General features: G+C 40.1%; 1 protein-coding gene across 2 annotated transcripts in view; it reads left to right on the forward strand.

Moving 5' to 3' along the window:
* Positions 1–24,402, forward strand: part of ACO1 (aconitase 1) — a 49,690-nt gene that overhangs the window by 10,198 nt on the left and 15,090 nt on the right. Inside the window, exons 1-7 of one of the 2 annotated variants that reach the window (XM_014888127.2) lie at positions 3,805–3,943; positions 15,299–15,419; positions 17,072–17,240; positions 19,459–19,596; positions 20,916–20,985; positions 21,090–21,273; positions 23,969–24,108. In XM_014888127.2, coding sequence (XP_014743613.1) covers positions 15,323–15,419; positions 17,072–17,240; positions 19,459–19,596; positions 20,916–20,985; positions 21,090–21,273; positions 23,969–24,108 — 798 coding nt within the window. In that variant the 5' untranslated portion in view covers positions 3,805–3,943; positions 15,299–15,322. Of the gene's footprint in view, positions 1–3,804; positions 3,944–15,298; positions 15,420–17,071; positions 17,241–19,458; positions 19,597–20,915; positions 20,986–21,089; positions 21,274–23,968; positions 24,109–24,402 lie in introns of those variants that run through there. The other variant, XM_088156650.1, reaches the window with a different exon arrangement.

Here is a 24,402-nt window from a genome sequence, read left to right on the forward strand (position 1 = left end):
CTTTTACTGTGTGTTGAACTCATTTGAATATATAAATTCATATTGTAGAACGTAGTATGTTAAAGGACGTACTCTTAGGTGCTGCTTATGGGGACACAGCACTCCAGAGCAAACGTCATCAGGCCTTTTCATTATACTACAGAGAGCCAGGAAGCGCAGAACACATGCGGACAATTCTTTTTGATGACAGCTCCAAAGCTCTGGGTCCTCTAGGCTGCCAGCTCAAGTTTATTACCTCCCCATCTGCCCTATCCTAGCCCAGTTTGAGACTGATTGCAGCAATCCTGTGATTGCAGCAATCCTGTGATTGCTGCAACCTCAGTGATCAGCTGAGCCTGCATGGAAGATTGCTACAACACTGAAGGCTACTGCTGAATGTTAAAGCTTTATTGGCTCAAATAAACTGAAAGCTATCTCTTGGGAATTCAAAGTATTTGTTACTTCTTGATAGGGTCAGAAAGAATGAAATATGTTGAGACATACGATAGTGAAGTCAAATAGGAATTGAGCAGATATGATGTGCTCCCTGGACTTCTAGGACATTGGTGAATAACCTCAAAGAACACTCTAGAAGGAATCTGATGTTAGACCAAGCTTCTTGGAAATGCATATCAGTAACACAGAAAGGACAAAGGACTGACACATAGTTCCACATCTGTTGTGAAATAATTTAATGAAAAATCCTAAAAGCACTCTAGGATGCACATGACTGCAATATGAAAGGCATTGTTATTCCTATTTGCATCCATCTTCACTGCAAGAACAGAAGATAATTTTCTTTAATCCTGATTTAGCATAATGCACGATTGTCCAAGAAGACTGTTGGACGTCCTTGCAATCTGATCCTAAACCCAAGAACCCATTTCAGTAAACATCTTCCTTACAAACAATGGATTTCATATGGTTCTCACCTCCTGGCAGTCTTGGGAGAAAGGCAAACCCGCATATTTTTAGTCATGTGCTAAATAAGATGCATTATTGTAAACTCAGCCCCAGTGAGAAGAACACTCAAATGCTGGGAAAACCAGCAATAATATTCCAACAGCATACCATAAACCCTTGAATGAACAGCTTGTCTTCCCATCCCATGATAGCCTCTGTGTCCTTACAAAGAACCAGTAGAGGCTGAAGCAGTTCTGCCTCTCTTTCTGGGATATAAAATCTTCCCTTCTACTATCAATCTCAGGGCCTTCCCTCTTCACAGAAGAGAAAGTACAAACCTTGCAGATATTCACTGGGAAAAGTCAGAGCTGAGGTATGGATTTCCCATTTCTGTTGCTGACCTGCTATTTTCACTAGTCTTTGGTTTTTGTCCAGGAGATTGCAGGTCAATCAGATTTTGCCGCAATTTCTTTGGTATCTAGGTATGGAGGATTTTATTCAATGATTCAAAACTTAGTGATACACACAGGCCTTGGAAGTCTATTCTGTTAGAAACAACAACAACAACAACCAAATCAAAATTTTTAAATTTTCTTTTTAAAGGAAGTGATCCAGAGAAACATTACAGGACTTAAACCCCACAGAAGAACATAATTGAAAGGCTTTTATTACTATTAATAAACATATACAAAAATAAAAACTTCTATCAAATAATGAAACATCTAAAGCTATAAGAGGTTTTGGAAATTCTCTGGCTTTTCAGACTGTCAGAGTCATCTGCTGTTTTGTGATGTCATGTAGAAACAAGGGCTTCCACCTTCAAGAGTCAAAAGCCAAACTACAAACATAACTGTTCTGCCAGTCTTAGTTTTAGGAACCTCTCTGGCCAAAGGTTTGAAAACAATATTATGAATTATTATCCATTCCATATTAACCATTTGGTAAAGCAAGTAATATGTTATAAAAAACAATACAATTGAAAAGAAGAACTTAGTGCAAGTAAATTACTCCATGTGGTATTTGTGCTGAACAGAAAACAGGTCAACCTGGAAGAGATTTTGAGCAATAATTCAAAAGTACATATGTTGTATATTACAGGCTATTTAGAGGTATCAGGTCAGAGAATAGCAGGTTTAACTACAGAGGGTCCTTAAAGTCTTAACTGTTCCAGTGAAATCAGTAGCAGGTATGCCAAAGCCAGGATTTCCATATTTAGTTTAAAAAAAAAAATCCTACTCAATATATCTTGTTTGCTAGATCTTGGGGTCCTTCTCACTGATTTCTTCTGGTCTGACATTTTCAGCTGGACAGTGTATGCAGGCAGGAGGATCTGTCAGCATAGGTCAGTGTGCAGGAATCCAAGCCACAAATATCCTGGTGAGACATTATGGACATTTTCTGTGTTTCATCCTTCTTTACAAGTAGAGCTCAGCACTTCCATTTTCACTCACCTGAGACTTGCTCCTCTGCAGCAAAGCCAGCAAGTAACTCAGTTTGCTCTTAGCCTAACCTTTCGTCAGGTGAAAACAAAATATTACTGATCTTCTTTTAGTCCGGTTGTCAGTGGTTAGCGTGCCTCCTTGCCAGCGCTCTCCACGACCTTACCAAGACTTGCAGAATATTTACATTCCTTACATGCAACTTCTCTTTACTATGTATACAATTATTTTCCTGGAATTAGATACTTTTTAGCTTACTTAATTGTTAAGGAAAGTTTCCTGTCTGACCATCCCGGAATCACTCTAGCAGGCACACTCCGACCACGTGAGCTGAAACGGAGGTCACTTTATAATGGGTGGCTCCAGTGAGCTGAGGGGTGCCCTGTTTGACTTCCTACATACCCCACTTGCACCCAGTCAGACCAAGTTTCCTTATGGCTGCACCCCAGGTTTCCCATGACAGTCTCAGACTCCTCGATTCTTGCGATGGTTTAATCATGGTGCAGTGACAAAATAACAGCTCAGGCTGGTGTCTCCTGAGCAAAGCAAACCCTGAGCTTTTGTACCCTCACAGTCTGAGTGTGTGAAAGTCTGGGGTCTCCCAGCTGAACCATTGGCTCCTGCTGTGTCTCTCAGCCTCTGCTCACCTAGCTGGGCCACAGGGTCTTGCAACCTTTGTTGGATCAATGTCAGTTCCTAGCCTCTTACTTCTGGCTCCTGTTATCCAGAGCTCAGTGTGTAGCTCCCACTGCAGCTGCACCCCAACTACTAGCACTGAATGTATTCCTCAACATTATTCAGGCTCAAACCGTATGCTGTTCTACTAGGAACACGATGGACACTGATAAACTGTCCACGGCACTCAGCTATGGGGGTGATGTAACTTATGTCCTCTAGGATGTCCTCTACTCTGATGTTGTTCCTTAATATTGACGTTATGATATTGATCTTGACCAGCTTGTAAGTAACAGCCTGTTTCTGCCAACAGCCAGGCCAATCAGCTCTCCCCCTACCAAGAGAAACAACAGGAGGTCCCACTCTTATTGCACTGCCACGAGGATGAGGATGCAGTCCTGTGTGTCCCAAGCAACACCTGTTCGCTTCCGAGCCCAGGCTTCACTGACAGCACCTCTGGATTCCTCCGAAGCCTGAGCGAGCGCTCGGGCTGTGAGCACGTGGCGCACTGACGGCCGACACAAGGCACATCACTGCCCAGACCCCGCTGCCCACGTCACAGCGCCCGTCTTCCCGCTGATTCTGCCCGCAGCAGATCTGGCCTTGACCTCGGCACCACCCTCCTACCCACCCCTCCACACTCAGAGCGCTCCCTCCCCTCCTCCTCCATCCAGAGGAAGGGGTTGGCCGAGGAAGGCAGCGGCTCTCTGCAGGCCAGGGTTGCGGGCGGGAAGGGAAAGCCCGCCCGTTCCGCGTCCCCGCTGCCCAGCTGGCCATCCGTTCGTCCGTTCTCCCTCCCCGCCTCCCGCTCGGGCGGCTGGCGGCCTTCCCAACGCTCCGGCCTTGGGCGCGGGGCGGAGCCCGTCCGCCACCGCCCCTTCCCTCTCCCTCTCTCTGCGCCCGGCGGCCCCTGACGGCGAGCGGCGGTCTGTGCTCCTCGTTCCCCGGTGAGTGCGGGCCCCTGCCTCCCCGCTTCTCTCCCGCGCGGCGCCGACCGCTCGGTTGCCTGGGAGCCGCTTCTCGGCGGCGGCGTTCCCGTTCCCGGCGGCCGCGGGGGAAGGTGGCGGGGTGGAGGGGCGCCCCTCGGGGCAGCGCCGGGACGGGTGCGGGCCCGGGCGGAGGGCGGGGACCGGCGGCTAGCAGGGCCCGGCGGCAGGACGGGGGATCCTGCCGTCTGCCGGCCCCACGGTGGGGGCTGGAAAGGGTCGTTGGATGCTGCGGAGGGAAGGCGGCTCTGGCGGAGCAGCCCCTGCGAGGCACCATCTCGTAGCAGGGGCGGCTCCGGGCCCCGGCCGGCGAAATCGGGTCTCTCCAACACCCGGCTTGGGGCTGTCTCACAGCGGGTACAGGGGGCGGCTTTTGCCGAGCGGAGAAAGCGGAATAGGTTTAGCTCGAGGAGAGCGAGCATGGAAGACAACTTGTGCTGCCCTGTTCTCATGTAGATTAAGCTTTAACATTGATTTTCCTCCTGGAACTACTGCAGCCTTGTCTATTGGTATTTCAGTAATATCTAAATAGTAGAGGATAGTGCGAAGTATACATATCAAGGACACAGCAACTCCTCTGTGTCGCAAAAAACCTCAATAGACCTGCAACGTAAGTAGAACAGGGAAGGGATGGAAGAAAATGATTGGGACGTGGTGCCTATGAAGTGCCAGGTATTAATAATTTTGGGCGACAAAATAATCTGTTTCATGTTCGTGATACAGACAGCAGGTGCAGGTGTTCTGTAACAGTCCTGGAGGTCGTAGCACAGATGCAGGTATTTCCCTTCTAATTTAACTTGACTTAGGACTGTGGCTGTGAAGATGTCCAGTTTCAGTAACTGGATCAGGTATATGTTTGGATCGGTCCCTGTTTATGTTCAGTATGTTTCATAACATCACCACACTTCCCATTTATTTTTTAACTGGAGGTTGTACTTTGGTATCTAGTTTCCACCTCTAAAGCTAGTGAAGGTGGGGGGAGGGGGACAGCGGGGAAGATGGAGAGGTCTGGACTTTAGTACTTTTTAGTATCAGCAGGAAACTTGGTTTAAAACAGAGGATTCTCTCTCCAAACAACTGGAATTGGATTAATATCTCTGAGCAGTCAGTGCTGTTGCTATTGTTCAGACTGGCTTTATCAATCCACAAAACCGAAGTAAAGGAAGACCACCCTAGAGAAATATTAACACTGGAATGTTTATTTAGTAATGCTTTGCTTAAAAGCAATTGTGCTTCATCAGAATGTCCTAATAAACTTCTGGGGATTGTTACTGCTTCAAAGAAAGTAAGAGAAGTGTAATGGGCACAGAGTAAGAAGTGCAGCTGAGTCTCATGCCTCCCAGGATCTGTGGTGTGTGTGAGGAATTATTAGGAAAATTACCAATACTTTACTCACCTCAGATTTTGTAAGATAGAGGAGGTTTCTGAGGAAGATTTCCACATAAAAAGAAGTCTGATCACTTAGCAGTGCTTTACAGAGTATGTCATGCAGACTATTGCTGAATTGGAAAGACCATAGGGCTTTCAAACTGCAGATTTTTGTCATATCACATTTGTTATTTAGCACCTTTCTTTCTCTCTGGTTGTCTTTGGCCAGAGGATGATACAATGAAACTTTGATACTATTTGGTGAAGTTTTTATAGTAATGGTGGAAGAGCGGAAACATAAATGCAGAAAATTAGAGAAGAAATAACATTTGAATAGTAAGAAATGGAGCAAATCTCTTTTGCTAGTGGTTTCCAGCATAGACTCTCACTGTAGAATTCTAAGTGAGAGTAAGAGCTGGAAATTTGCTCCCTCCTCGGAGTAACAATCCAGTTAAGCTAACTGGAAAGATGTGAATTGAAGAGCAGTCTCTTTGTGTCTTGAAAAGCAGAGAAGGTAGAGAGAAGTCTTAACTGTGTGAAAAGGAGATAAATTTTTTCAGGGTTTTTGCCTTCACTGCTGCCTAAGGGATTGATTAATACAGAATATTTCCTCTAGGTATTTGGCATTTCCTTGAAAGAACTGGGACATTCCCACAGCTATAGGGTCAGGACTTCAGATACTTGTGAAAGAGGGTGTTAATTTTGGTTGTTTGGGTATTTTTTTGCCTATCCTTTCTGTGTGAAAACTGTTATGAAGAAGTTCACTTAAAAATGTTTAGTGAAATTTAATTTGCCTCTCCAGGGAGCTTGGTCAGTAAACTGTGCTAACAGCTAATTTGAGTTTGTGAAATTATATCAGGCACGCACTTGTTCACCTTACTGAAGCAGTGAGTGTTTGAAAGCTGGATTCATCTACACAAATAGTTGACTAGCAGCTGAGATTGCAGGTAGTAGTTTTTGGTGTGAGAAAATTATCTTTATTTCCAGACCACAAATTCAGGGTTTGTCTTGAAATGGTGTGAAAAGTTAGGACTGCACAGTGTCAGATTATTTCACGACAGAAATAATCCTCTCATCAGTTTTTCATCCTGAAAAGAATCCTTCCACCAACATATCTTCAGTAGCTCTGAGACAGTTTAGATTTCAAGTTGCAGAAAAGCAGTTTTCAAGGTGCAGAGAGAGCAGTTTATAGAGCTGGTATAATGGTAGTGGCATGAGTACAGAACTGATTCACAATGCTCTCATTTTATTTGCCTTTCCCATGCACCTCTGCTGCGTTTCTTCACCCTTCACAGGAGTCTTTTGAATCTAACAGACTAATACTGAGATGTCTTTTAATCCTGCCTTTTGAAATTGAACTAAAATTTCAGACCAAATCTTTGTATACATACTTCTTGCAGCTCTTCCATGTTGGTTTTGTGTTTTTTCTAACACTGAAATATAGTCCCTTGTTAAAACTGGTCCAAGCTGCATATTTGTTAATGAACAGTCTAAGAGTACTAGCATACAGTAAAAAAGCAGCCAGTTTGTACAGAGATAGGAAATAGGTTAAAGTTCAGAGTTGCTCTTTCAGGAGGTGGGAAAAAAATTTCATCACTTCATTTTTCAATGTTTGGTAGTCCCCAGATAAGCTTCCTTTTATTCTCAGGTGTAACGCTGCTCATTTTCCTGTAGCAAAAAAGGAAAATTAGTCTCTACTTTTATCTAGGACACTCAGTGGTGAGTGTGCTGACAAAGCATTCCCTTAACACTTACACCTGCTTAATTATAATCTGGATTTTGTTGAGTCTAGATTGCATTTCAGAGGCTGAGAGCACAGTACCTATGTGTGCTTACCTGGGTTACCAAGGTGAGGTGAGGTCTATACGAGAGAAGTGTTTTGACTGTCCCTCTAAGTTGTAAGTGCACAATACCTGTGTTGAAGTGAGGGAGGAGGTAGCATGTGGCTTTCTGGAGGGACGACTTGAAGGAGTTTAATGTCTAAATTTTGGAACTGGGCATGTATCTAAACTTCCAGCTCACTTGGAGCTGGAGTTACTTAAAGAGCTCAATGTTTGATTTCACAAACTTGATCTCTGACCTAAACTTTCAGTTCCAATATGTGCAATACAGCCTTGCTAACAAAGTGCAATGGTCAGAATACTTGTGACAGCCTATGAAACACACAGATTGTGGGAATATGCAATTAGCAACCTATTCAGTGTATTGGAACTTCAGCACTTTATGGATCTGAATAAGTATTTTAGCATTGCAGTCAGGCAGCAGGAGAAAGGAGGAACATCTGCAATCCAAAGCTCTGTCTGTTCTAGTGTTCCTCTTGAGCATTAAAGTTGAAATGGTTCCCTGAAACTTTGCCTAGAGATTGTTTAAGAAGCCTTCCTTTTTGTATTACTGCATTTTTTCCAGTGTGGAATACTGATGTAGTTTATACTGGCATAATGTTTGCTCAGTCATCAAATTGTTAGTGGACGTCTCTTTAAGAATCTATATGTAATGATGGACTTTTCTGCGTAACGAACACAAAGATTCTTTCTCCGATCTCTCTAACCACTGAATTCTCCCTGCTGTCCCTGAGCAGCAGTGCAACAGTGTGTATTTGTTACATAGTGGCCTTATCTGCCACAGGTAGAGTAAGTGTTGGATGGTAAGAGCTTCTCAAAATCAAAACTAGAAACCTGTGTTTATTGCAACAGTAATTGTACTTATCTGTTCTTTGTACATCCAGAAGTAATGGCGGCTTTTTATATTTTTATAAAACAAGACTCTGCTTGTTCTGCTTCTGGTGTTGAAGTCTAGCCAAAGGCTGGGGGCATGTGTGGGCTTGAGGGTTTTTTTGCTTATGGTTTGGTTGAGTTCTTGCCATTTTTATTGGGTAGGTGGGGTTTTTTGTTGTTGTGATGTCATGTGTCTGGTCATCTCTATCTGTCAATTTATCCAGTGTAGCAAAAATATTTTTCTTAGGTTACTTGGATATTTAAACTAAAAAAAAATATTCCTGTCACACGAATTTATTAGGATTTTCTTTCTAAACTGGCTTGAATTATAGATGGATTTACTAAGCGAAGTTTTATTACTTTAAACATCTGACTGATACTGAAGAGGTTGCCTTTCCATGTAAAAAATGCAGACTTTTGCCAGAATGCTTAACATGGGTATTCTCCCTCCTCGGTTTTTGGGCAAGGTAAGCATGCACAGAACAGGGTGCACTTCCAATAAGATGAAACACATATGCTGGATCTTTATTCATGGCTATGCCATCTATAATTTAGATAAACTGGAATTAGTAATCAACTTTTTTTATGGAGACCCCCTGCTGAGTAAAATGTGAAACCATGAGAAGAGCTACTTAAGTTTTAGAGGCTCAGGGGAATTGAGCAATAGCCCCTAATTAAAGACATGGTGTTCAACTGTATGTAACTGCTAATAATGTCATAAAGTGCATGCTCAATGTTGTGATGAAGAATTTATAACTCAGTAGCCTGTTGCTCTGCTGCAGCTCCACTTAGGTTTTTAAAGTTGCTTGCTTTTGCTATTTGGGGGTGCTTGTTGCAAACTTGGCAGCCAAGTACAGATACATACAGTGGCAGTCATTTGAATGGACAAAACCAAGGGAAATAACTTGTGGGTGTAGGAGTGATAATTGGAACAGAAGGTGGTAAGATCAGATTCAGCATGGATGAAAAATGTTGCATTTTTCAAGCAAGGCCATGGATATTGCCTATGTCCTGCCTTATCACCAGGCAAGGACTTTTACCATGATGGTCCTGCTAGCTTCACCTCTTTTTTCCCGGTTTTCAGTTGGAAGTTTTATCAAAGAAACATAATATTTTGTCATGTTTCTTCAAAAATTTCCTGCAAGTTCCAGCAAGTCCGAGCCTTCCCCTTTTTCTTGATGATATTGTGTCTTTGCTTTGCCTGAGTGTAATCTTTTTTAGTATTTCTAGAATCTGATAGAACGTGCAAATTAAACTGCTTCTTTGCTGGGTATGTGCTTTCCAGCAATGACCAGGAATTTACCCATATTTCAGGAAAAAGAGCATTTACTACTTGAAGTCTCTTTAATATAGGCGTTTCATTTTATTAAAAGATGTCTAAAATTAACCTCCTGCCATTAATAACATAGGCACCCTTTCATAATTGGAAAGACAGCAATTAAGAAACCAAAGATGGAATGGAAAAAGCAATTGTGGAAACATGTTTCTCCAAGAGAGATTAAATATATGTCTGTACTAACATATTGAATAACCATTCAGCATGTTAGTACAGATATATATTTCATGTTCTGTTCCTACTTTATGGCCTGAAGCTTAGACAGAAGTTGTCTCACCCAGAACCTTTTTTCCCTTCTGCAGGTCAAACAATCTGTGTTTTTAGTTTGTCAGGTAGTTCTGTCATAAATGTGGTTATTACTAATTATGAGGGTTTTGTAAACATTTATGTCGTGTACTACAGAAAGAGCATGGTTTATGGTCGGCACGTATGTAGGAAACTACTCAATGTCCTACAGTTTTCTGGGTTTTTTTTGGAGGGTGAGAGATGAGTGGAATGCTCTGATATCCCTAAAAAAAACCAGAAAAATACGTATAGTATGGATCTGTTTATAGTCCATGAGTAAAAGTGCAGCTGTGCTTTTTAAAAATAATCTCTTTTTTTTGTAATGCGAGATTGCTGCTTTTAGTCTGACTAGCTGTGTTCAGTTTCACCTTTAACTTTAAAGAGAGTAGAATAGTATGTTGTTATAAAGTGATGTCTAGAACAGTTTTCAGACTTTTTCTCAAGTGCAGAAAGATCCTAATACATTTTTCACCTTTCAATGAGATAATTTCTACAAGTGCAGAATTACGGGATATATTGTGACAGTTTCTCAATTCCATTAATTTTAGTAAAATTTGTTTGTTGTCATTGTTCCAAGTTACACAACTGCTTTTAAAGGGATCTGAAGTGGAATCAAGGAGTCACTGTCAATCAAGAATATGCTTTAAACTGAACAAAGTCCTTTTCTAATCAATGTTGTTGTGATGTGACTAGTACTGTGTTTATGTTAGATACTCAGGAAGGTACAACAGCCGAAGATTTGAAAGCACACATACAACATATGTTGAAGTCTCTTGTGAATGTTTTGGGTTTTTTTAAAAAGAAAAGATTTTAAGTTACTTACCGGAATCCTTTTTATGGAGATCCACAGGAGACTTGAACATACTTTGAATGTATCTGATGTAGTTAATTAACAAATAAGAAAAGACAAGGAAAGAGGATGGCCAGACACCTTTTTCCTTCTGTCCCCTTGGACTTGTGCATGTTTCTCATGTCATGATCATCAAAGGGTGTGTCCTTCAGGACACCACAGAGGTCCCCACACAGTAAAGCCAGCAGGCATCTTTGCAGTGATCTTTTGGTGCTACTGAACATCTGACATCTCATGGTAAAAACTGAGTTTGCCAGCACACTCAATATAGATGAAGTGAGGAGTGTTGTACTAAGACCTTGTTTATTCAAAAGCTTTTTTAGAGTATCACAGTGTAAAACTTGTGTTTCCAGAGAAATTTGAACTGTTCTGTATCATATATAGGGATACAAACAGCAAGAAACAGCTGTTGTGGACAAGGGTTCATTCTCTCCCCTAAAGGGCAAGATGTTGCATTTGCAAAAAGCAGCTTTTTTTTTTTTTTTTTTTTTTAATATATATTTGGAAAGTTATGGCCTTATCTAAATAAATTTGCCCCTCCTGGTATTCATGGTTACAATCTTTCTGCACTTCTGCTTCTCTGAGGGAGAGAGAAAAAACAGAAATCAGACTTTCTGTGGTGAGCTGATGTGCAGTCTGGGTGAATTGAGCTGTAGTCTAACAAGAGATTGTGTGGTGGCACAGTAGTAAGCTACTGCATTGATGTAACAAGGTAAGTGGAAAACAGTATTGATAGGCAGTTCAGATTCAAAGATGATCAGCATCAGTGTAGGCCAAATTATGGCTGTTCTCAGAATTTTAATAGTAGGCACCAAGGAAGGGCTAAAATAAGGCTGTTGTTTGTCTGGTACACTTCATACAGTCATGCAACCCTTTAATAAGGTTTCCAGTACCCTGAGGTTAGATCTGTTGGTCAGAGCATGGTGCTAAGTAATGCTAAGGTTGTGGATTAGAGCACCATATGGGCCATTCACTTGGACTTGGTGATCCTTGTGTGTCCCTTCCAACTCATGATATTCTGTGAGTCTATGTCAATAATTGTAAATCCTATTCTGCATTTTCAGGTTTGAATAATCCGTTATTTTATGTAATCTCCACATGAACAGTTTTAAGATTGCTGGGCAGAAGATCGAGTGCTTGTTTTGGTATGTCTGAGCAGGTATTGATGTGGTCATATGCTGGCTGTGGTCAGTGTGACCCTGCGTGCTGCACCAGTTCCAGGCAGACAGATATCTGGTCCCCCATGTTTGCATATTTACATTTCAGTGCCTGGAAAACATGAATAAATATTCTGTGCTGCAGTCGCAAATTAACCTGTATCTATCGCAAGAATGACTTTAAAAGTTTTGGTATACTCAGTGTGCAGAGCATTGCCCGTAGACTTTTTTTTGGCAAATCACTAGTTTAGAGTTCTGTGCTATGGCCTCTTGGTTTATAATTTACTGTGTGGAAATAGTAGTTGGTATGATTGAGGTTTCTCTGGCTCTGTGAAATTTGCTACAGCAATGCTGCTAGTTGGTATTTTTTTCTAGAGATCTTACTTCTTTTCAGGTATTTCTGAATAACTTCCAGGTTTGTAACAGTGTTGTTCGTATCAGTGTGATCAGGCAGATGAAAAGAACTTGTGATTAGGCCTTGGTTAGCCCACAGTTTGGCTTATTTGACTCACTGATGAGAGGAGATTTGTACTGCTGTATGTCATACTGTGGGCTAAAAAAACTTCAGGGAAGAGGGTGATGTCTGGCAGAGTAATGTTAACACGTAGATAATGTGTCATAATATCTTGAATTTCTGTTGTGATTTACCAAGATATGGGCTTGGATGGAAAACATTTGAGCTGCAATTTATACTTAGATGATAATATGTGAACTAAGTGCAGTGGACTCGTGGTCATATCAAATCAATGATCTGCTTTATCTGTCAGGGGATTTCCGAATATTTTCTATCTACAGCTACTCTTAGACTTTCCCATGAGAAATTGACATGCATAAAATAAAGTCTTCGTAGTGGAATGCAAAAAAGTAAATCTTAACAGGAGGGTAGCTGGCAAGAAGAGGAAGGAAGAAATTAATTTTGATCATGCTCAGTTATAGGAGCACAGAGTTTGCTTGCAGGAATAGCTAGTAGTTCATACTACTAGCTAGTAGTAGACATCTAAAACTTTAGGAGTTTGTATACAGGGTGAGCATCTGAAAAGCTGGGAAAAGGAGTTTCAGAAAATAACTTGTCAATTGAAATGTGAGAGGTGATACATTTGAGGTTGTGTCTGTGTTTGCAGTCTGTTCATTTGCCAGCCTTCCAGCTTCCCTGGGCATTCAGCTCTGTCTCTAGAAACATCCATTGTTTTCTTTGAAAGAATTCTGGAATGTTTGCTTTCTCTTATGCTGTCTTGCTGCTTTACACACTGGGCATTCTTTTTTTACCATTTCTGCTAATTCTCCTTGGTTGTCTTTTAAATACATTAATTTTGAATTTTGAAAATACTGGAATACTTTAAAAATTCCCCATAAATGCGTTCCACATAGTAGTATTTCCTGAACATCCCATTAAACTAGCAGATGAGATAAATAAATTAATTCTTTGGCCTTGCTTTGTCTGTTTTTAACAAATACTGGACTTTGTGAATCCTTTTCCACCAGTCTCCAAACCTTGCCATGTGTATCTCCTGCTTTGTTGTGAGTTTTCTTTATTGAAAAACTGTGGCAAAAGAAGATAATGTTACTTGAATAAAGACAGTAACAGTACTCTGGGAAAACATTAACAGATCTGGAAATCAGGCCTGTGATTATCTCTCTTCTAAAAAAATTTTAATCTTCACTGGCAATGTTGCCAGACACTGCAAGAGAATTGTTCTCACTGTTAAATTGTTAGCTTGATCCTTGGCATGTGTTGGCCTAAGCCAATGGTTCCAGAAGAGACTTAGGCAGAGTTCAGGTCTTCAGTGTGTCCCAGGAAGTGTTCCATTAAGTAGTTTGCATATGGTTATTCTTTTCTGGACATTAAGGGATATTTCTGTAATGAATTTGGGCCCCTTCTGCTAGTTGACCTTGGTATGGGGAATATCTCAGGGTCCTTTAACTTCTGTATGTGAACCTAAAAGTCCTAGGTCTCAGAGGAATGCTTTATCCAGCAAATCATTAAGCCACAAAAACTAGTAAATCAGTATGCAACAACAACAAAAGAAAATACCTCAAACTAAAAATTATGTCTACAGTAGAGCCTATGTAAATTTTCTTTTTGGTGGTGACCATAACAAATCTTTCTGAAATTAGAAAGGTTCGTTTTGTCTCTGATAGCGTTTCTAATCTTAGTCTATAATACTTTTGGTCTCAAAACAATATTGTTTTCTGGTTTTGTTTAATTGTTTTCAATTTTGTATGCAAATGTCTGTTTAGCTTTAGATCAATGCCATTTCTGTTGGTTTTGGCTGGGATACAGTTAATTTTGTCCCTAATAGCTAGTATAGGGCTGTGTTTCTGATCTGTGCTGGAAAGAGGGCTGATAACACAAGGGTGTTTTAGTTAGGGCTTACACAGAGCCGAGGCCTTTGCTGCTCCTCACCCACCCCACCAGCGAGGAGGCTGGGGGTGTGCAGGGAGCTGGCAGGGGACACAGCTGGGACAGTGACCCCAACTGGGATGTCCCACAGCATATGGCGTCATGCTCAGCATACAGAGCTGTGAGGAGAAGAAAGAGGGAGGTGTTCAGGGTTATGATGTTTGTCTTCCCAAATCACTGTGAGGTGTAATGGGGCCCTGCTGTCCTGGAGATGGTGAGCACCTGCCTGCCCGTGAAAGAGGTAGATTAATTCCTTGTTTTGCTTTGCTGGCAGGTCTAGCTTTTGCTTTCTCTATCAAACCATCTCTATCTCAACCCATGAATTTTTTCAATTTTGCTGCTCTGATTCTCTTCCTTTTCCCACCAGAAAGGAGTGAAGGAGTGGCTGTGGGTGCTTAGTTGCTGCTTGGGGTTAAACCACAACACACTGAAGAAACGGGACTATGTTGTCATGGTGGTTTGTGAATCACAGAGGCACAAATGACTCTCTAGAAAAAAGCAAGCAAAAACATTCATAAAGAAGAGAAGTAATGAAGGCATTGAATTTCCTTTGTGAAATTGTGTCCAGAGGAGGGCAACAAAGATGGCGAAGAATCTGGATCACAGGTGGTTTGAGGAGTGGCTGAGAGAGCTGGAGTTGTTTAGCCCAGAGAAAAGGAGGCTCAGGGGAGACCTGATAAGGTCTACAACTCCCTGAAAGAAGGGTGTAGCTAGGTGGGATCAGTCTCTTCTCCCAGGCAGCTAGAGACAGGATGAATCATGTTCTCAAGCTGCACCAGGGGAGGTTTATATTTGATAGTCCAAAAACTGGAATAAATTTTTCCTAATAGGCTGCCAGGGAAGTGATGGATTTATCATCAAAAGGTGTGTGGAAGTGGCACTTGAGGACATGGTTTAGTGGTTGATACGGTAGTGTTCAGTTAACAGTTGGACTCGATGATCTTAGAGGTTAGTTCCACCTTCTAAGAGTCTATGATTCTAAACCATGTGGTGTATCCATATTTTTCACGGTACTCCTATCTGTCTTCAGACCTTTTATCTCTGAGAATGTGTTACAAGTAGGCTTGTGGAGGATGGGGAATGACTGACAGTTTTTCTATGGTACAGGCCTTTGTGTGGGATAGATACATTGTAGACTGTGGGACATGTACCTTGTACGCAGGACCGATGTCATGAAAATATTTTTGATTTTTCTTTTGTTTTAGGGACACTAACAGTTTTCAACAGCCATGAGCAACCCTTTCATACAGATTGTGGAGCCACTGGACCCAAAACAGCCTCTGAAGAAATTTTTTAATCTGAGCAAATTGGAAGATGTGAGATATGGTATGTTGACAACATAAGAGAAACATTTTGTTAATCCTGATGAACATAACATGAACAGACTTTGCCACATTGGCTGAAACTTGGTCTCTGGTGAGAACTATGAATTCAAAAAGCAAATCTTGAAAAATTTAATTCTTGAAATTTAGAATGACAGAAATATTGGCAAGATAACAGTAGTATTTTCTCAGCATTCTGTACACACAGCAGTCTTGTTTTTCCTGAGTGGGTGAGGAGAGAGCTAGGCAAAGCTAAGAGCACAAGTTTGCTTATACTTCTAAAGGCAGGAAAAACACTGATATGTGTGACTGAACCAATCAGAAAGATTTTTCAGCTTTAAAAACAGTAGTGGCTAGAGAATCCTTTCTGATGAGGCTTTTTCCTTAGTTCCTCTGACATTTCCCAAATCTTTCAGTGGTACTGGTAAAAATCTTAGTGTCTGTGCCATTGACTTGGAAAGTGAGTATCTACAGCTTAGAGTTGTCTATGGTGGATGTTTGGTGTTTCAAAAGGAAACAGGTGATTAAGGAGAGTTCAAGGAACAAGAGGAGGAACATTTTCTCTGAATGTCGGCAACACATACCATTGCAGTGAGTACTGATAAATGAGTAGTCAATTTATGTCAGTCTTGATGGGTGGAAAGCAGAGAAGAATAGACAAATAAGACAATTAAGGAATAGACAAATATAAATATAATGTTACCAGTTGACCCATTCCAGGGTTCCAAGAGTGACCACCTCCAGATTCTTTAAAGAAAAAAGGATGCAATTCTTACTATCCAGCATAAAAAGGGAGTATCTTAGCAGAGAAGGGCAGGAGAAGATTCTAAAAGAACCCAAAACAGCAACAGTAACAATAACTCCCAAAACCCCCAAAACAAAAACCCCAACAACAACCAACCCAAATTGTTCTGAATTATTGTGCCCTGAACAATAGCACTAATGAGGTCTCACTGTGATTAAATGTCTTGGGGGCCAGCCCTGTGTAGAAAGTTGGAACAAACTTCTCAAAAGATTTTAAAATGTAAATATTCTGAGAGGCAATCAAACAACTATTATTAAAGTGGACCAGAGGAGGAAGGACTGAAACATATTTGGCCCATGCCTTGTTAGTAGAGCTGTGAGGACTGCTGCAGTAGTATTTTGTGTCATCTTCTTTAAATATTTCTAATTTGAAGTAAAAGAAGATTAATAGATACACAGTCTGACTTTCATTCAGTTTCTTCTTCCATCTCTTGAGATGAAGAGACTGCATAAACCACTAAAGCTGCGCTTTCCAACATAGCAGGTAGAAAACTTTACTTTGCCTGGTACATTTATATGTCAGTGTTCAGTGACAAGAGTGAGAGTAGACTGAAGAAAAACAAGGTGAGCATAGCATGTTTTCGGGTTAGTTGTGCTAAAGAGGGTGGAAAAGTTCCTCAGCAAAGATGTCTACTGTGTCACAGGATCTGAGATAATAAACCTGCTGAAAGCATCAAGTGCAACAGGTCAGTTAGTACTGACCTCCTGGCAAAGCTGGAGGCTGGAAAAGGGGTTTGGATAAAGCCTTGTGAGAATATGGGAATCTGTCTGCCCCAGGCATGGAACTTTGTGCTTGCTGATATATGCTCTAAGATAAAATCTGAATTTGTTTCTTTCCTCTTACCCATGCAGCTCGCCTGCCGTTTTCCATTCGAGTCCTCCTGGAAGCAGCTATCCGTAACTGTGATGAGTTCCTAGTGAAAAAAGGAGATGTTGAGAATATTCTCAACTGGAAAGTGATGCAACACAAGAATGTTGAAGTGCCATTTAAGCCTGCAAGAGTTATTCTGCAAGACTTCACGTGAGTCTTTGCTCTCCAAAGCAAGGAAAAGAGGCTTTGAGAGTGCAGTGGTGCTCAGCTTGGGGTGGAGGGGTGAGCTGAGGGGAAGAGTAGCAGTGAGATATTTGGAAAAGCCTTTTTCAACTTTCCTGGATATCATGCTCCAGACAGCTCTTGAAGAGGCAAACACTCAGAATAGGAGCATTGAAAGAATGTCTTCTGAGATGGAGAAGTAAATATCTTCACAAAACTTCAAAACAGGGGAAGAAAATGGGATTTATAAACTGCATCCTATTGAGGAAGTTTTTTTTTTTTTTAGAAATCTTTTTTTGAAGGAGTGGTATTGTCTATTCTCTCTCTTGCTTAGTTTTTTGGTTTTGGGGGTTTTTTGGGGATTTTTTTTGTTCGTTTGTTTTTTGTTTTATTTTTGTTTGTTTATTTTTGTTTTGTTTGGGTTTTGTTTGTTTTTGTTATTTAATTTTTGTTTGTTTATTTTTTATTTTGTTTGCTTTTTCGTTTGCTTTTTTGTTTGCTTTTTTGTTCCCCAAGGACTCTTGCTTTCAATTTTTCTACCTATTTTAGTTCTCATTTATAACCCGCATAATTGCCTCCTCTTCTAAATTAGTATTGTTATGAATATATTTTTAAAGACTTCTCTGCTGTTAAAAAAATTAGCATATTATTTTTCCCAGAAATGCAAATTGAGATTCCTACCTAATGGACTCTGAAAAGTGGGCCTTGTTATTGGAGTGATTCCTCAGGTGTTAATAATAATCATATAATAGTCCCTTTTCAATGTGGAAAGTCAATTTTCAGGTAAAACAATAGCATTCTAATACAGCAGTTGACTTTCAAGTCTACTCACTGTTCTTTGTCCTCTGTCTTTATAAAATATCTTGAAATTTAAATCCATGGTAAGCTCAGTTGCAGCTACACTGCCAGTTGGTTTTTTTTCCTCAACAGTGAAGTGTCTTACCTGTCATACCCTGTTTTGCACAGAGGTTGTCGAAATGCTAGAGACGCAGTAAAGCTCAGCTTTTAAAGACATTAGAAAAAAGTGGCAAAACTTCAAACGAAAGAAGTGCTGATTTCCTAGCTGTTTTTCATCCACTAGCTGTTGCTAATGTTTTGAAAAGCTAGAGCAGAGAGGAAGCTGAACTTTCAAGCAAATATTGTTCCTTCTCTTTCTGCTCTTCTTTCTTGCCCCCTACTCCTCCTAGGCTTTAAAAATGTGCCTATAAGTCTGCAGAGCAACTGCCTTCCTGAAAAATGAGCTCTTGGACAGCCTCTGAGGACCTTTTTGAAAAAACAACTTTGGCAACTTTCCAAAAGCTATGCAACAATTACAGTCAGTTTGTCCTGGTTTAGAATTATCTAATTTCCTAGTTAGGTTTATTCTGTAATTATCCTGACTTGTTCTAAGACAGTAGAAGGATATCATGTCTGCTCCATATCAATTGTATAACATTTGTAAGTTGGCAAAATAACTCTGCTGCTGCTTTCCTCCTATCCCCCTCCCTCAAATTTCCATAGGTAGCATAACACAGAATTTCCAATTTTTCTTATAAAAAGCTTATCCCAGGATGTCAAACTGCAGAACAGTATCAATTAATTGTGTCCAGATTAGATAATGTGGATACTTTCTCCTTTTTATTTTTTGTAATTATTCAGGATTTTCAAGGTAAAATTCAGTAGTAACTAGAAGGTCTTTTGCTGTTCTTGTTGCATGATTTCTGATATTTAAAAAAAATTGTAATAACTTCCTTATGGTCAGAGTTGAAAACATAAACCCTTACTGCTTTAGGCTGCTCTTACAGAAATGTAGTTTTTTCAGTGGGTTGCTCATTGATGCTGGATCCTTATGAGCACATCAGAGAACTCTTTTTGTTTTAGCAGCCAGCGAAATCAGATAGGCAAGTATGTTAGAGGATTTTCCAAGCTGGTTGAAGGTATCCTGGTAGAACATACCTCAGTAGAAAACTGAGAATGTGTGTTAAGAGAAGGATCAGAAGCTGTGTTAAAAGAAATATTGAAAAGTGTATGATCTCATAGTTACGCAAAATGTCGAAATGCCAGAAGTTCTGGTTACCGCTCATTATTTGCTTGCATTGAAAAGGGAGGAGTGCAGTTTGCTTTGTTTGTGGCAGTAGCTGTCTGCTTTGTATCTCAGAGTTGTGGGGTTTTTTTTTCCCCCTCTTATCCAAATTGTTTCACCATGTCTATTTTGTTTCTCTTTTAGTGGGGTGCCTGCTGTGGTTGACTTTGCTGCAATGCGTGATGCTGTGAAGAAACTTGGTGGGGACCCTGAAAAAATCAATCCTATCTGTCCTGCTGATCTCGTGATAGATCACTCCATCCAGGTTGATTTTAACAGGCAGTAAGAATAAAAAAAAATCACTTTTTACTTCTTAATGGTAGTACGTAAACTGAATCCAGTTACTGTTTATCAAGGTAGTTCTACTGGTGATACTGTTAGCATTTGTACTACAACATTCCAGACATTAAGAAATTTTAAAGTTAGACTGTTGTGTCAACTGTGGTGAGTTAGGGGAAGAATTTTCTCTATCTGTGGTGCATCTCTCAGCAGCAAAATCCTGTACTAAATGTTGATAGAAACAGATTCATTCCAGGCTTGTGTTTATAGTACTTCTCTTTAATAATGCTGCATTATTATTAATCACTCAGAAATGTCTTTTTTTCCCACATGCACTTTTTTGATCCCATAAGGGTTTTTAGAAAGGACAAATGAGAGTATATCCTTTCTTCCTCACTTCTCTAAGAATAGAGGTGATCTACACTAGGCTTACCTCTGAGGAACTGCTTTCTGCTTCAGTGCCTCCAAGCAGAAGAGCATGAGACACTGCTTACTATGGCCCCTATGAGTCCTGGAAAGAAACATAAGGCAATTCAATTCTCAGCATGCTAAGGATACAAAGATACAAAGACTCACTAGGATTCACTAAACCCACAGTGAAATACAAGGCCTCTGTATAAAGGTCCTTCAATAAATATGGTACATAAATATGGGCCTACTGAACTAATCTTCCAAACAGATCCTGCAATCACAATTTATGATGGTTTCCTTCCATCTTCTTGAAGGTTTTTTAATATGCAGTTACTAATCATTATTTTTTGTCACAGCCTTGTTTTATTTCTATTAGGCTCATTAACATATTTAAGAAAAGAGTGATTTTTCTCTCATATAGAGAACTTAGGCCAGATTTATGCTTCAGTTCTTTCAGACTCTGCAGATCTAATTGAAGTAAAGAATTTGTTAACACTATGCTTTGAAACACGGAGGCTTCAGACAGCACTATCATAGTGGCAGCCTTTTAAAATAAAGTTGCAGGACAGTTGTGTTCCAGTTTCCTTTACTGCTTTGCTGATTGCTTCTGATTTAGGTGTTGGAAAAGTCACATTTTGCTAACATGCAGTGTTGCTTTTCTCAGGCTACAACATTTAGGCCTGCCAACTGCAGATTAGTACTCACATCTGAAGCAGAGTTCAGGCATTATCTCTTAAGATTTCTTTAATCCTTTTCATTGGTTGCTTGTAGTAATATTAAAATGGTGCAATGGGTCAGCATTCACATTAGCTAATAACTCTTCTTTTCTTTCAACCTTTGGGTTTATTTGACTAGATATAAAATTCAGGTGGTACTTTTTGGTTCCGACAGCTGTTTACTTTCACTTGCAGGTCAGACAGCTTGCAAAAAAATCAGGACCTGGAATTTGAAAGAAACAAAGAAAGATTTGAATTTTTAAAGGTACTGACAAAAATAATCTTACTTTTAAATTATGGAGAGAAGTTCAGTGATTGAAAGTTATTTTTCATGTTGAAAATTTTATACTCTAATTCCTTTTGTTTCAGTGGGGCTCTCAAGCTTTTAAAAACTTGAGGATTATTCCGCCAGGCTCTGGGATTATCCATCAAGTGAACCTGGAGTACTTGGCAAGAGTGGTGATGGATCAGGATGGCTACTACTATCCAGACAGTGTGGTGGGCACTGACTCACACACCACCATGATAGATGGCTTGGGAGTGCTTGGCTGGGGTATGTACAGCAGTGTATCATCCCTGAGCAGTCTCTTGGCTCAGGAGAGCTGTGTTTTGGGCTCTGGTGAGTTGACCCTGGCTGGCAGATCACCTCTACCGAATCACTTCCTCACTCCTCCTGCTAGCACAATGAGGAAAGACAATTGTTAGTCCAAATACAAGATTAAACTAATGGGTAGCGACAAAGACAGTTTAAGTGAAGAGGGGTGAGTGTAGGCAAAGGAAATTAAGGAAGTGATACAAAGACAGTCACCAGCTCCCATCACCACACTAAAGCTCCGCCAGTCCCTGGGCAGTGGCTGCTTTGGAAAGCTCACTTCCCCAATTGGTGCTGAGCCTGATGTTTTATGGCATGGAATATCTCATTGTTCAGCTCTGGGCAGCTGTCCTGGCTGTGCTTCTCCCAGTGTTTCCCCCACCCTAGCTTACTTGCTGAGGGGCAGAGTGAGAAACAAAATGAATTGATACTGTGTAAGCACTAATTAGCAATAGCTAAAACTCTGGTGTGCTATCAACGCTGGTTTGGTAACAAATTTAAAACATGGCACTCTATGGGCTGCTGTGAAGGAAGGTGATCTCTGTGCCAGCTAGACAGTTATGTAGCCTAACCCCAAATACAAGTAACCTGATAAGGTCTCTTAACAGTTATATAAGACTTTGTAACTAAGCTTCCCTTTCTGATAACTGCCTCAGATGATTTCTGCTACACGTGTTGTTGGCTTTGTCTGGGTTTTTAAATACATTATTTGCTATTATACATTTAAATCACAAGGAAGTAGATAAGGAAAATATTAAATAAAAGAATGGAATTGAAGTATCATTGACCATCCAATTTTTCTTGTGTCACTTGGCTACTTTAAAAGTTTCGGATTATCCAAAAAGTACTGCAAATACAAATCTATTAGGTAGAAGGTGCTGAAAATTAAATCTGAGTGACTTAAATGTGGTTGGAAAGGACATTATGGAAAGCAGAACTGTGATGTTCTAATACCAGTACTCTGCATAATATTTTTTACAGGAATAGATGTAAATAATTTATTTTTCCTTGTAGTGGTGAACTGAAGTACTTGAATTATTGAATAAATCGGTAAATATGGAGTGGAAGTATTTGTAGTCATCCCACAGAGTAGCAAAGATTTCAGCTGAGCCTTTATTTTCCTGTGATATGGTGATAGGAACACTATTGAAACAGCTGTTGTACAAATATGGAACACATTGTGATTTTAAAGAGTATTTGCTAGTTTTTCACAAATGTGCTTGTGAAGTTCTTAGCGCCACATGTGATAGGACTTTCTGGTTTTGATAACCCACCTATACTACTGCAGCAATATTGGTTGGGTGAGACTTTCTGAATCAAAGGTGAAAGAGTTCTTGGCTTAGAATACAAAGATAAACAAGTTCAATGTATCTAAAGCATGACATCTTTGGGATTAGAAACATTTCTTATTCTATATTTGGTTGCTGCGTACGCATGGACTCATTTAGATGAAGTTGTAGCACTAAAAACTGTGAAAAGTGTGTAAAAAGTGTAAAAAGTGTGACTCTTACCTTCAGTTTTTCTCCAGAATATGAAAAGTATGGCTGGACACAGTCAGTAGTGTATGTGCTCAAAGTGCATACTCTTAGATCCAACACTTTTTTCCACAGGCTAGGGATGTTGAACTTGGTTCATGACTGCTACAGTGATAGTCAGTCAGTTATGCCGATTTAATTGACTGTTTAAAAATTATTCAACACCCGGTGAAAGGAGCCACACAATTGGATTTGTCACAGCATTATCTTTTAAATTAACGGAGGTATTAGAAATTATTTTTCAGAACCATTCTTAGACTAACTGTGAAAAAGGATTGGAGTAGTGATTGGCATTCATAAGCAGGTATTACAGGTAGTTTTTTCTAGCTCAGTATTCATTAAGATAAACAAAAGGTAGAAGAGATTTCAAAGGAGAGGATAAATATATGAGGGACTTTCTGCAGGCAAAAAGTTATAAAACTGCTTAATGGTTTGGCTGCTTAATGCCAAATTGCTAGATAATAAACATCATGGCTTTGTTAGATTTCATATGACTATGACATTTTGATACGTTACCTTAATAAATTAGCAATATTAAGTAGTAGTTGGAACTCTAATAGTGAAGGTGTGCTTATGAGAAGATTCACACCTACACATTCCGAAACCCTGTTGAAACATAGTGGACATAAGATATTTCTATCTTAAAAAGTACCTTTTCTGTTAGCATTCTTCAGTAGCATTTCTTTCTTTCAAAATAACTTCTGAGTTTTTGTTTGGTGACCAGGAATCGTGGTCTGCATTTGTTTCACTCACAGCACATCATGTGCAGTGCGATGTCAGTGGTTCTTGGTTTGTTGTGTTACATGTTTTAGATATTAAATAAAGCTTTACATGTGTTATTATAAAGCCAAGCGTCCTTAGAGTAAGTTACTTATATTCACCTAATATCACATTTAATGGCTTAGGAACAAGGATGAAAATATGAAACAAAACGAAATTTAAAAGCCCAACCTTGCAGAAACAGCAGCTAGATGAGGAGTACCTCTTAGCAGAAGACTCAGGCTGTCTGTCTTCTCTTCCCATTCACACCTTAAGTAGAGTACTCATCAGGCAATTGACTCCAGTGTTTATCTCTGACGTGTTAGTATCTTTCTGAATTTGTATCCTCCTGTTGTGTACAGGTGTGGGTGGCATTGAAGCAGAAGCAGTGATGCTGGGACAGCCAATCAGCATGGTGCTTCCTGAGGTGGTTGGCTATAAGCTGGTAGGAAACCCTCAGCAACTGGTAACATCTACTGACATTGTGCTCACTATTACCAAGGTAAATTACCAAGATTTTATATTTTTGCATTACTGCTGAGAGCTAAACACATTCTATAGGACAGAGCCACTGTACAGAATGTTTAAGAATGCTGAGTGTGTTTTCAGGTAGTAATTTTGAACTTTTAAAAAGCTTTATCACTGTCTGTGGATTGGAATCAGCTCATTAAGGACAATTTTCTAGGCAGATCTGTTTCATAGAAGCCACATGAAATATATATTGGGATAATTTGGAATTCAGTAATGTTTTGGAGCAACAGTGCTTTTTCCTCTGACTCAAAAAAATCCTGATGAC

This window comes from Sturnus vulgaris, chromosome Z (genome assembly GCF_052056855.1).
Source record: "Sturnus vulgaris isolate bStuVul1 chromosome Z, bStuVul1.hap1, whole genome shotgun sequence".
NCBI classification, from domain to species: domain Eukaryota; kingdom Metazoa; phylum Chordata; class Aves; order Passeriformes; family Sturnidae; genus Sturnus; species Sturnus vulgaris.